General features: G+C 42.5%; 1 protein-coding gene across 1 annotated transcript in view; it reads left to right on the forward strand.

The window, feature by feature from the left end:
* The first annotated feature begins 7,429 nt into the window (after positions 1-7,429).
* LOC103359114 (brain-enriched guanylate kinase-associated protein) overlaps positions 7,430-13,017 on the forward strand; it is a 30,938-nt gene continuing 25,350 nt past the window's right edge. The window contains exons 1-2 of the mRNA XM_008284333.1: positions 7,430-8,296; positions 11,432-11,469. Coding sequence (XP_008282555.1) covers positions 7,430-8,296; positions 11,432-11,469 — 905 coding nt within the window. The remainder of the gene's footprint in view (positions 8,297-11,431; positions 11,470-13,017) is intronic.

Here is a 13,017-nt window from a genome sequence, read left to right on the forward strand (position 1 = left end):
CTGAGTATTGTTGCTGACCAAGTCCGTCCCATTATGACCACAGTGTATCCATCTCCTGATGCTACTTCTAGCAGGATAACACGCCATGTCACAAAGCTTAAATCTTCTCAGCCTGGTTTCTTGAACATGTCAAAGAGTTCGCTGTGCTCCAATGGCCTCCACAGTCTCCAGATCTCAATCCAACAGGGAAATCGCATTGTGGATGTGCAACCGACAAATGTACACAACTGCGTGATGCTATCATGTCAATGTAGAACAAAATCTCTGAGGAATGTTTTCAACACCTTGTTGAATCTATGCCACAAAAAATTTAGGCAGTTCTGAAGGCAAAATGGGGTCCAGGTGAATGCACACCATAGTGCCCAAACATGTTCCACAGGCTGAAATACATGAATAATAAACAGGGAAGGGACCATACTTTGCAACTGGAAAAAATAAACCCCATCAAGGTGAGCAAGACAGAATCATACAATGGACGTAATCAGTGTTATTACAAGAGATCTGACTGTAGCATCATTTACACATGCAGTCGACAGCTCCAAACATAAAATGTAGAAGGAAACAATCTGGTGTCTGATGACAAGAGAGTGAGGAGGCTTCAATGATACACCTGCTAATCAGATCCTCCTCTGGTGTTTTGAGATGACCAGCGTAGATAAATAAGCCAAAAGAAAAGCAGATATGGTCCTTTGCATGGTTACAGATAAGAGTTGGGATAATTTTAGAGTTACTTCATTCCAGAAATATGCCAGAGGCGGGCAATCCCACACCATATGAACAAAGGTGCCAGAGGCCTTCTAAGAGCAAAGGCTACACACTGGGTCGCTAAGCTTCTCCACCAAATGCAACTTACAGAGTGTTAGAGCAAATATTTTACTTTAAAATAGCAGCTTCAAAAACATTTGATGGTGCACTGACTAGCATTGAAAATAGAACCTCTTTCATTCCCAACTGAGGTAACTGAGGTGAGCTGATCTCCTGGGAAAATGGCATAACGCTTTACACTGCTATGCCACACTCCACCAGCTGTGGCTTTTTAGGGAGCCATAAGAAAAAGCTCTCTCATTAGTGTCAGTGCCACGTGCTATCAAACAAAAAATTAGCATTAGCAAGAATTAGAATTAACAAGATTCTTAGATGGGACATTGCAGAGGTAAAGAAACCGAAAAAAAGAGGTTGACAGAGGAAGATAAGAGGAGAAAAAGGGAGTGAGTGATCAAGCAAATCAGTGGACTAGAGCCAGAGAGCAATTTAATTTAAATCACCATTATTTATACAGTACATTTAAAACAACAGCTGTTGGAGCTGAAGGGTTTTCCAGTAAAGACATAAGGCATTACAAATTTACCTAACAAGTTTCAGCATTAAGGTAAGACAGTACTACAGTGTAAATGTACGTATTACAGTTAAATCCCTACAAAACAACATCCATCCATCCATCCATTATACATACACCGCTTAATCCTCATTAGGGTCACGGGGGGGCTGGAGTCTATCCCAGCTGACTTAGGGTGAAGTCAGGGGACACCCTGGACAGGTCACCAGTCTATCACAGGGTTACACTTAGAGACAGACAACCAAGCACTACAAAACAACATAAAATACAAATTTACTTGGCTAAATATAGATATATGTACAGTTAAGATCATACAGTATTATAATTATTGAGATTTACCTGACTAACTTTCATCAGACTGGTCCAGAGCCAGAAATGCCAGCAGACAAGTACAAGGAGAGAGAGGACAAAGCAAACACAAAAAATATAAAAGACACAAAATTATGTGTGCTCATAAATTGCATGTCGACATGACAAGGATGAGCGCAAAACTTTGTTAAAATAATGGTCTTGTTTTTGCTGCATGAGCAAATGACGGGCTGTGTCTTAGTATCCTTGACTGCTTGAACTTAGAGCTTTGCAGAATTTAAAGCACCAGAATGGTGTAATTACCCGGTGTGGCCACAGATGTCGCTGTTGCTCCTGTTCAGGCAAAGATGCACAGTGTTGCTTGAAGGTGGAGCTTGGCAGTGTTTTTATTTATTTATTTATTTTTGGCATCATTCGGCAAAAAAATTATAGTAACCTTTCAGCATACTGTAATTCAAGTGATCTGAGAGGAAACTAGACTTGTGCACTTTCTCCTAGCTGTTTTCATGATTTAGAAAGTCTAGTCCATGGAGACTATGGCCCTTCCACCCAGTTCAGTCTAAAGAACAACAAAGTCTGTAGAGAGAGTAGGAGGTGATGGTGCAATGGATGAGATGGTGGGCTTTCTGTCAGGAGAGCAGTGCTCAAGTCCTGTGGGAAGCTAGAAGTAAATGTTACACAGGACAGGCAGGGGAGATGGAAGAGTAGGAGGACTGTAGTTTCAAATTCTGGCATAGTTTTTTTCTTTTGCCTTTTCTAAATTTCTGCCTACCAGCTTTAAAGAGGTTCTGTGCAGTAAAGGAGTACGTCTTCAGATTCTTTACTTAAGTACTAATATTTCTCCAATGCAAGTACAAATCCTGCGCTGAAAGTGCATTTTGCATTTTGTTTAGGACTGTAGCTGCTTATTATACTTGGGTTAAAAAAATATTTTTAAAAGTGTGAGGAAATGCCATCATAACACACACTGTAACACTGCTCATTGTGTTCAACTAAAGGATACAAACCTCAAAATAATCCAAGAAATAACACTGTCAAAAGAAAAATTGAAAAAGACAAATAGTAGCTATTAAATTGTTATATATAAAACAGCCTGTGAACTGACTAATCAACTAGTCATTTCAACTGCACAATCCGTTACAAACTGTTACGTACTTTAATTATTAAAAAGTAGACTCTCCCTTACAGAAAAATCACATGTGATGACGTGTGTGGTTTTTCTGTAGCTGTTGTTACATTTTCATTTTAAATTTGTGACTAAAAGATGAATGTTGTGGTGTCAAAAGTGCAAATTACTGTCTATAATGTAGAGTAGAAGTACAAAGTGGTATAAAATTAAGCACTTAGGTAAAGTACCTCAAAATTGTACTTAGTTACTTTTCACAACTGTTTCTGTGAAGATAATTAAATTGATTCCCTGCTGATTCGTCTGTAGGGTTTCTGCTGATGAAGTTTGGGTTTCTGCAGGTGGTGCTTGTTTCTTCATCTGTTCAACCGTGAAGATTGTCAACACTTGAGGTAACAACTCATGAATCTGCTGCACGATGCTACGCTCACCATTTGCTGTGTGACTGAGTTGGTGGAGCACACACAGTGATATGACAGGCGCTGTTAACACAAGACTGTGTATGATAATGACATGTATTGAGGTCAGCTGGTCCCTCTCCTCAGCAGCACATCCATATAGAGATATCATCCAGGCTACGTACGCTTCAGACACGCTAGTATTGAAGCTACAGACGGAGATAGTGTAAATCTCCAGTATTCACTTGAGGAAAGTGTGTTTACTCTCCTGAATTCTTTGATCAGGCATAAAGCTGTTGGTGATGCCTTGTAAAAATTAAACTATAAACTGTTTTGTCTCTGCTAACACACTGCCTGCTGGAAAAAGATGCTCTTGACTCTTCGCATCTCACACTTGTGGTATGCATTATGTGCTTCTGTAATTGCTGTCTGACTAATGTTATTGCAAACCTGACTGTGTGTTCTGCAGGGATCCCAGGAAACCTATCTCCACACCTCCAGAACGAGCTGGCCCTTATTCAGTTTAACTCATTCTCATTCGATTGCTCAGTGTGGTTCTCTGAAAACGACCCCACAGGTCTGGAGGCATTGACAAGTGTCTCGGCATGTGATGGATTACTGATTCCGTGTCGACAGACTGTTTCCTCGTCTCAGCCTTTCACAAGTGTACCTGTTAGCCATTATTGACAGACCTCGCCAAGATACAAGACGCAGTTAGTCAGCTCCATACTTGAACATCCAATTTGCAGACCTAAAGACAGAAACGATCTGAAATCAATCACTGTTGTTCCTGTTGCTTTGAGAAACCAAGCAGCAGAGGGAGGCAGTGATCTTGCTGATACCACATTGCTTTATGTTTTAGGATGGGTTTCTTGGTGTTCTCGTATAAGATATTAATTCACTGACACATTTTATCACTGTCTAAGGGTAAAAAACAGTCAATTGTGCTGCGAGGAAGTCCACGATTACTTTTTCTTTCAGCATTTTGAATTTATCTGGCCTGTATGAATGGCCTGCTCTTTGTCACTGCCATTTCTAATGTATGTTCTGTGCTGGTTTTTTTTTAATGGCAACTCAGTTAAACTGGCTTTTGTCATTTTGAGAAGCACTGACTTTCTGTCTAGCTAGTGTTTAGCATGAGACTGTGTGGACAGATGGGAGAGCACTTTCTGATCTGATGGGACAACAGGCAAAACACACTGCCATAGTAAGAGCTGAGCGGCACACAGCCATACTACTTCATGGCCAAAGCTGATCAGCTGTGGCATTTAGTGTGCTCTGCAGGCTTATTGAGGTACACAGAATGTGGCCCCTGCAGAGGCTCAGCCCTGGCAGGCAGCAACACAACTAGTCAGCGAGGGAAAGCAGAGTGCAACCACTGAGCAAGCAAGCATCACCAATTATCTCCACCTCTGTGCTTGTAGCAGGAATCCATTTCAGCACCATTACCTCTGGGCAGCCATGGGCTGACTGTCTCTCCCGTCAGGGCGATAGTTCTAAATTGGCTCCCACCCCTCTCCTCCTCCTGAGATTGAAAAGAGATTATTAAGGATATTCATCATAGAGGAGGCCTGAGCCTGTCTGGAAAGTCTGAAAATGGTGAGAAATGGCAGCACAATGGAGAGGGCCTGAAAAAAAAATTGGAAAAAGAGGGATGGAGCAAAGACAAAATGATATAGATATGTCTGTGCAGAAGGCTTGGTGCTCCTCCATGCTACAGACAGGGTGGTCCCATGGGTGAGTCAGATGGACTGTAGCTGTAGGCAGGGTGTGGGGCCCAAGGCTAAGGGAACGCATGCGCACAGCTGGCCACCCAGTTGTGGCTAAAACTCTGCATATCGAATGCAGCGCTAATGACACCCCTTGAGACCCAAGTAGTCTGGCTCCTTCATGACAAGATGCGCTGTACAGTATCTTATCCCTGTCTGATCCGAGCGAATATCTGTGGGGGACAGACTGTGCAGGTAGGACAAGCTGAAGGTCCACTCTATGGTCTGTGCTCCCCATCAAATTAGATTATGTTTAGATTAGATTCTAATTATTTAGAATATTGAAAGATTAATGACTAAGAAATCCCTCTAGCCAGAAAAAACTCTTTTCACACCAGCACACCAATGAAGAGAACCACAAGCTGAAATACTGGGTGCTGCACTATGTGGTTTCCTGTAGTGTGCATTGTAGAAAACACAACATTTTCAGTCCAGTTTTGTTTATTTTTACCATCTGCTTTGGGTAAGGGTCTCACTTTCAGGAAACTTCCCACAACCCCTCTTGGTAAGTGGTATTTTATTTCTGTCCAACTGCTGCCACTCACTCACCAGATTCAATCTCTTGCACTGCTCTCATGCACAGTCTAACAGAGGTGTTATTGATGCCGTTATGTAACCACCTGAATATTGATGAACATTACAACCACAGTATGCCCATACGAATACACGGCAAAGCAGTGATACAGATTGCATGAATGTCAAGAAATGATAAACTGAGATTTAGTAGAAGATGCAATAACATGACAAAATATGAAACATCGTATTTTGCAGTCGTCCTGGAAAACAGACTAATTTACTACACATTCTGTAGTCCCTTTGTGTGAGTGCATGAATATATATGCTTTACTTTGTGTGAGGACAACATGTCTGAATGGAACGGAAAAATATGTTAATATTGTATTAAAACAAATTAATTGAACTTGATTGTGGATTTCTTTGTTTCCACATTCAAAATAAGAATTTATTTTAAAGAAAAAGCTCAACCTTTGGGGGAATACACTTGTTCATCTGAGCACAGAGCTGTAACCAGAAGTCACTTGGCTTAGGTGTCTTATTGAATCATGGATCAAGTTGCTTTTGACAAACAGGAGCAGATTTGTATTATATGTTTGAAACAGAAAGAGACTTCAGATTGTGAAAATAATAATGAGAACAATATTAATTAATACATTACGCTTTTTGTTGTCTTGTAGGACATGCAATTACACTGTTGTAGTCTGTAGATTTTAATACATTTCCATAAAGTTATGGTTGACATTTGTGGGAATGAGTCAAATCTTCTTTTGTATGTTAAGTTTTAAGCTGGTGACAGGAGGCATTTAGCTGAGCTTAGCATCAAAACCAGCATCTAGCTCTGTCCAAAGTTTGAAACTACGATTAGAAACATCTTAGAGCTCACTAATTAATGTGCTGTATCTCGAGGTTAATCAGTGCAACAGTTGATCCATTCAGCTGTGTTTTTGCCGGTTGCCTTAAAAGTCATGATGATGACAAGACTCTAGGAAGTCACGAAGAAATAAATCCAGTTTAACTCTTTGTAAAATAACAGTTTGGTATATTTGTGAACTTTTACCAGAGCCAGGGTAGCTGTTTCACCCTGGTGCCAGTCTTTATACTAAGCTGGCTAACTGCCTTCTGGCTCCAGCTCCTGACGCACAGACATGAGAGTGGTATTGATCCATTAAAGCAGTGTAATTGTATGTTGTGAAACAATTTCAAAGTACAGTAGATGATATAATTAAAATGTGTATCTGTTCTTAGGCAGTACTCCACAATAGAAACGCTCCATTATAGAACACACAGTCTGTCTTAGAGTTTTTTTTTATAAACAGCACTGTTTTGTTATTGAGAGATATTGATGAGATTTCCGTAATCCATTACTGAACAAGCCTGTCTGTCAGTCTGTGTGTGTGTGTCAGCTGCCATGTGCTCTGTTGGATCAATGCTATCCTACAAGCACTGACCTGGAAAAAGCTTTGCCTGCTCAGCTATCAATAGACCTTCTAATTAAGAACTGCACCCCCCGAGTAAGCACTGCTCAACTAGCAAAGACACGTGCTTGGCTTGTATGAAAATTCCCTCTCATTAAACCCAAACCTGGAGCTTCTGCAGATTACCAGCAGAGAAAGTGTGATTTTCACAGTCTTTGACTCAGAGTATGGATGTCCTTGCCTGACATAGCAGGGGGTTATCCTGGCACTAAAGGAGGCCATCTGTTCAGCCTAGAGTGAAATGTATTGGATCATTTTTGGGTCAGGCTTGCGTAATAATGACACAGGATTGGGGTAGAACTCTTTAAAATCGTAGCTATCCACTAGACCATGGATCATCTGCCAGTTGCCTCAATTAGAGAGAAGACACATCCATGCAGAGCAGACTCAAGCCGATGGATTGGACAAGCAGGACAGCCTGCTTCCTCTCCCAGAAAGATGCAGCAAAGCAGGCTCAGCCATCCCCAAAATCCTGGGCTTCCTCTAGTCCCACTGGCCCCATGTTTAACGGGGATCAGGTCTGGCTGGAGGAGCTGATAGGCCTGCCCTCTAACCAGTCCTCACCAAGCCAGCCGTCCAGCCCCAGTGTCCCCAGCAGCAGCCCAGGGGGCAGCAGGAGCAGCAGTGAGGGCACAGGCAGCCTGAACAGCTGGGGCTCTGGGGTGACCTGCCGCCTGCACAGCTGCATCAAGAAGCAGAGCCAAGAGGCTTTTCAAACTCAACTCAGACAAGTGAGAGGGCAGGGGAAGCTAGCAGCATGCCCTTCCAGCGGGCCTTGTTACAGAGCTCATCCACAGGTGGAGCAGGGAGGAGGCAGTTATCATAACATACTGCATCAGGGGAGGGGCTCTACACACACCCACACCAGCACTAAAAGTGTAAAACTACAGTGGCTGCTGAAGGAAAAGATCGAAGCCAAGCTGAAGTTTTCACAGTTCCTGGATGAGGTGGCATCCAATGTGCTTGACCCAAACAGCCTGCAGGCATTTGGAAAACCAGTGTCTCCCTCTGGCTTCACCACTACAACACCGGATCAGCCTGAAGACCAGGTCAAAGTGGTGAGCTCCAGGCTACTCTGCTCAATGGCCCAGCAGCAGAAGACTCCAGAAGAGCAGACTTCCCCTGACCCGGCACAGAAAACTTATCTAGAGACGGACATTGACACAGTAAGAAGGGATGACGAGCCACAGGGCAACGAGGTAAAAGCAGAAACACTGCCACAGCTGGAAATAGACGAGGATAACGTGATTCCACCTCCTCCACAGTTCTGTCAAGGATTTGAGATGAAGAATTTCTTTCCTGAGTTTCATCGTGACTTCCCCAGATACCCCTACAGATCTGTGTCTCTGCCCAGAGGCATCAACATGGTGAGTGATGAAAGTCGTCCCAGTCTTTAATCAAAGCAAGGCTCTGAACATATGTTATGATTGGAGCGGAAATTGTTTCTCAGAGAGTTTGAAGTGATGTCTGAATAAATCAAGTCTTTGTATGATTTGAATGAGCTCTTCTTGATTTTTCTCAAGCCTTTCTGCTTTATTATTTAAAGTGTAAAGAGGAACAGGAAAAATGGGCTCATCATAAAGTTACAAGTTCTTTGTCTAATGTAGTCTATGGGGTTTTGTTTGAACTTTCCAGGGATCAGTGGGAATATACATGATTCAAAGAAAACATAAAGTAAACCATCAAATATCACCACAAGATATATACAGAAAATATGGGAGACATCTTTATTATTCCACAAGGGAAATTACACACTTTCACACTCACAGACACAAGAAAACATGCATATGTGTTTCACTCATTCCTTTATCAACAAATCTACCTGTATACGTGTAGGAGGGCAGTATACGTTGTATACATTGTTATATTAACCTAAAGTTATTCTTACTTTGTAGCATTTTAAAACCTGCATTATCATTTTTTTCTCCACTTGGGGGCAGCAGAAATAAGCTGTAAATGCCACACTGACTCCTTTAAGGTTGAAGTGTTGTGTTTCATGAGTATTGGTCTAAGTTTCACTTGCGTTTTTTTTCAACTTTAAATTAAAATGTGTCTCTTTAGGTGCAAAATGATTTGCTGTGTTCATTAGCTAATTGTTAAATTAGTTTGTCTCCTGTTTGGTGTTTTTTCTGATAGGGGTGTTGCTACAAACAACATCTGGCAGAGCCTTACCAAACACATGCTAGAAAACCAGTGAGCTGAAGGCTTCATAGAGCTTTGGATGATTTTCTCAGAGTCACATACACATGTAGTCTATTTCCAAATATAAAAATATTTGTATTAACTTGAGATTTAAAACAATCGAACTTTGGGTCACTCTCTCTGTTTTTGTCAGCATAATTTTTGGTTGCAGCAGGCAGCTATTTTAGGAAGAAAAAAAATCTCTGTAAAGTTAGTTATGCTCCACTGAATGGACACAAGACTGTTGTGTTCAAAGCTTGTGGTTTCCAGGTTGTGTGAGTTTTTTGCTGGGATAAGTAAAAGTCTCAAATAAATTTAAAGTCATTTTAAAGGGTGGGCATTTGGAATGAACTCACACAGTTGGTGTGTGTGATTTGTCCTGCTGGTCCACACTAACATGCGACCACTCAGCTGATCCACTCGTTCAGGTAGATGATGATGTGTCTGTGAGTCTGTACAGGAGTGCTACTCCATGCTGACCAGTGAACACGCTTCTATGGAAGTGCTCATTAGCATTCTACCCATCAGCAACTCCTCCACACAAACAATCTGAACTGAACAATGCAGTCATTTACTGACTCAGCCCACTCACTCACATTTGTTTTGTGACATCCATCATTTACTCAGCTTGAGACATAACCTTGCTGAAATGGCAGAGGAAGCAGAGAACCTGTTTAACCAACAGTTTTCTTCAGGAAGAGCAACTGGTGATTCCAGACTTATAGTAACAGTGTGCATTTCACAGAAGGACAAGCCTGAAGGCTCACTCGGCAATTACTGCATCAAAAGTGAGTGGATTTGCAGTCTCAGCATGACACTCATCTCAATGGTACATGTTAATCCATCTGGCTTTGGTTGTCTTGCTTGAAGATGCACATCACCTCACTCACTAGAGTCCACATAAGTGTATCATTCAGGTCAAATATTGCTATGTTTTACATTCCCTGGACAACATAAAGCATCAGTCAACATGTGATTGGTCTGATTAGCAGTCTGTCAGGGTTTCTCCCCAAAAAACAAACATAAATACTGGACAGATCTTTAAAATCAGTGCCGCTGCCATTAAATAATAAAGAAGAAGATCACATTGCCTTAATTTATTGTCTGATTAAAATTCAGCCTTTGCCGTCACCTTAGCAACTGCTTGAAAAAAGGTGGGTGGTGTGGGGGCTGAGAGGCAGGCATGTGAGCCTGTTGGTGTTCATCTCAGTGTAGTGTGTGTGTGTGTGTCTATGTGTTGCTGCAAAGTTTCATCTCCTTGCACAAGTACAAGGACTTGTGCAAGTGCAGTAACAAAGCATTCTTTATAGGTATTCGATTTTCTGCTCTGCACTAGATGAAGATGCAAAACTAAATTCATCAGGCATCCCCTCTGCTTAAAGGTGCCATTTGTTGGTATTCTGATGTAGTCATGTTTCCCACTGGCGCTGGAGATCAAATCCCTGCAGTAAAGGTTGCTTCCTTAATTAATAACACTAGAAGAACATGCATGAAGCCCTCTCCTGACTTCAGAAGCTTAAATGCTCTTTGTAGCATTCCAAAATCATGAAACATGACAACATAGCAGCAGGGATGCCACACTTGATCACGCCTGCATCCTAAATCTAAATGAAGATGAGAATTCAGGGGGAATATTCTCAAGTTGATGCATAATTCATCACCTTCAGAAAAAGGGCCAGCAGCACACTTGTATATAGCGTATTCTCCCTAACAGCCCGAGACTGGAGATGTAAGATTCAACAGATTGAACCACCTGTTCCCCTCACCTCCCCCTTTCTCTCTTCTTTCTCTCTTGCCACATCCTCCCCTCCGCTCTCTGTCTTTGCTCCTTTTCTCCGATTCAGCACCTCGACAGAGATACTGAGTTGCTGCCAGAATCCCTCATGGGGGGGCTTGCCATGTATCTGCAGTCTGGCTGCAATGGAGGTTTCCACTCTCCCTCCCTCCTTCCCTCCCTCCCCCTCTCCTTCCCCCCTCTCCTTCTCACTCTCTCCTCTCACACTCTCGGTATGATATGATTGTTCTCTTCTCACCTCAAGTAATCGTAGATGTAGATATCCGAGTGCAGCCTGATGAGTGTTGGATGGGCTTTCTCACAGGCAGGAGTGGAAAGAGAGAGGGGACGGAGCGAATGGGGGAGCAGAGAAGATAGAAGGGCGGGGGCATAAACAAAAACAGAGGGAAACAGTGAATGTGCCTGCTGAATATGTATGTTTCATTTTTCCTGTGGATGAGTGTGTGTGCTGCAGCGATGCTCTACTTGGCAGCTCCTGGGCTGGTATGATGGGCCCCCTCCACTAACATGCTGTCATTTTCTTAAGGTGGCTGACGAAGAGATGAACAACATAGACACTGTCAGGTAAGCTTCTCCCTCTCTCTCCATTTCCCTCTCTCTTGCTCTGCACATATCTTTCACGCCCCCGCGTTCTCCCTGTCTTCTTCCTTTAAGCTCCTTCCCTCCCACTCTTCCTATCTGTCTTTCTACTCTGGCACAGTCTCTCTCCCTCACTCTCTCTGCCTTTCCTCCTGCCTCAGCTGCTGCTGCTACTGCTGCTACTGCTGCTGCTGCTGCTGTTGGAGCGTGGTGTTGGTAGTGGCGGCAGCAGTGGTGGTGGGGTGTGCATGTGGTGGGGTTTCTCTGAGCTTTAAGGGAGAGCTGGGTAAGCCAATCGAGATTGCATTTAGAGGGGGGTTTTCTCCATCTCCGGCAAAGGCTCAGGCAGGAGGATTTTATCTCTCGGTCTACAGGATGAAGCTCTGCGTGAGCGGAAGGTACTGCTTCACCGTTTGCATCTTTGATTTGAATTACAAAGCTGGCTTGGTTTTGTCTGTGTGTGAATGTCTGTGTTTGTATGCTCATCTGTATGTGTTGTGGCTGCACTTGCAGTGTCAGTTTGTGCTCTCTGTGTACTAATGCGGTGCTGTTCGCAACGATTTCTGTTTTCTGGTAGTTTGTCAACGATAAAAAGGTGGGCTTTACAGAACAAGACAAGGCAAAGGCGGTTGTATGCAGGGCATCTCTTGGCTTGAAATTCACTGCAGTGAATGTGACGTTACTGTAAAAGCTTTTTCTTCAACAGATCAATCGAGAGGGTTTTCAAAATAGACTTAAATGTGTTAATGCTGTTCAAGTGTCCATACACAACTCTTTCATATCTGTTTCTGTGTGATTTTAGACAGTCACCTGTCGGAATGCACCTATAACACTGATTAATTACTCTGCATGACAGCAATGCTTTGCCACTAAAACCAGCTAAACAATCAGATTTCCGTGTATTTAAATAAGCCTGGCAGTTTCAAACCACAAACCAAGGTGATAACTCAACTGATGTCTTCTCATGCCTGTGTAAACAGATTTTAATGAGCTCATTACAAAATTACAAGTGCTCACCCACTTTTCTGATTAAAGTTGCGTTACACAGGAATTAAAGCAGCAAAGACGAGATTACGAGATGCAGGAGCAGTTATTCCCTCCTCTTCCTCACCTTTTTACCTCACTGTCCTACAGTAGACATGTTTTAATTAATACTATTACTAATGAACCATTATTAATCCGCCACAGATAGAAATAGATCCTGAGTGTTCTCTTTTGTGTTCAATTACTAATGGTATTATTACGATTTCAGGCAGATTACTGTGTAAAAGCTGTTTAACCAGCCGATGAGGGGTAATTAATTTTTACGGGGTGTTTCTCTAATATGAGGCATCAATTGTCCTCACCTCTGTGTCACAGCTTTAAATGAATTATAACATCTCTGCTGAGACAAGAGGGGGAGTCCTGCACCTTTCCTCCTTACTCTTTGCATGGGAAACAAGGTCACCTATAGCCTGAAGAAGCTGTGAGGTGGTTAAACAAAAAGCTGGACTAACCTGTGAGTCTGACCCTACCTCTCCCTCCCACCCACCC

The sequence above is a fragment of the Stegastes partitus genome, unplaced genomic scaffold (assembly GCF_000690725.1).
Source record: "Stegastes partitus isolate 25-593 unplaced genomic scaffold, Stegastes_partitus-1.0.2 Scaffold9, whole genome shotgun sequence".
NCBI classification, from domain to species: Eukaryota; Metazoa; Chordata; class Actinopteri; family Pomacentridae; genus Stegastes; species Stegastes partitus.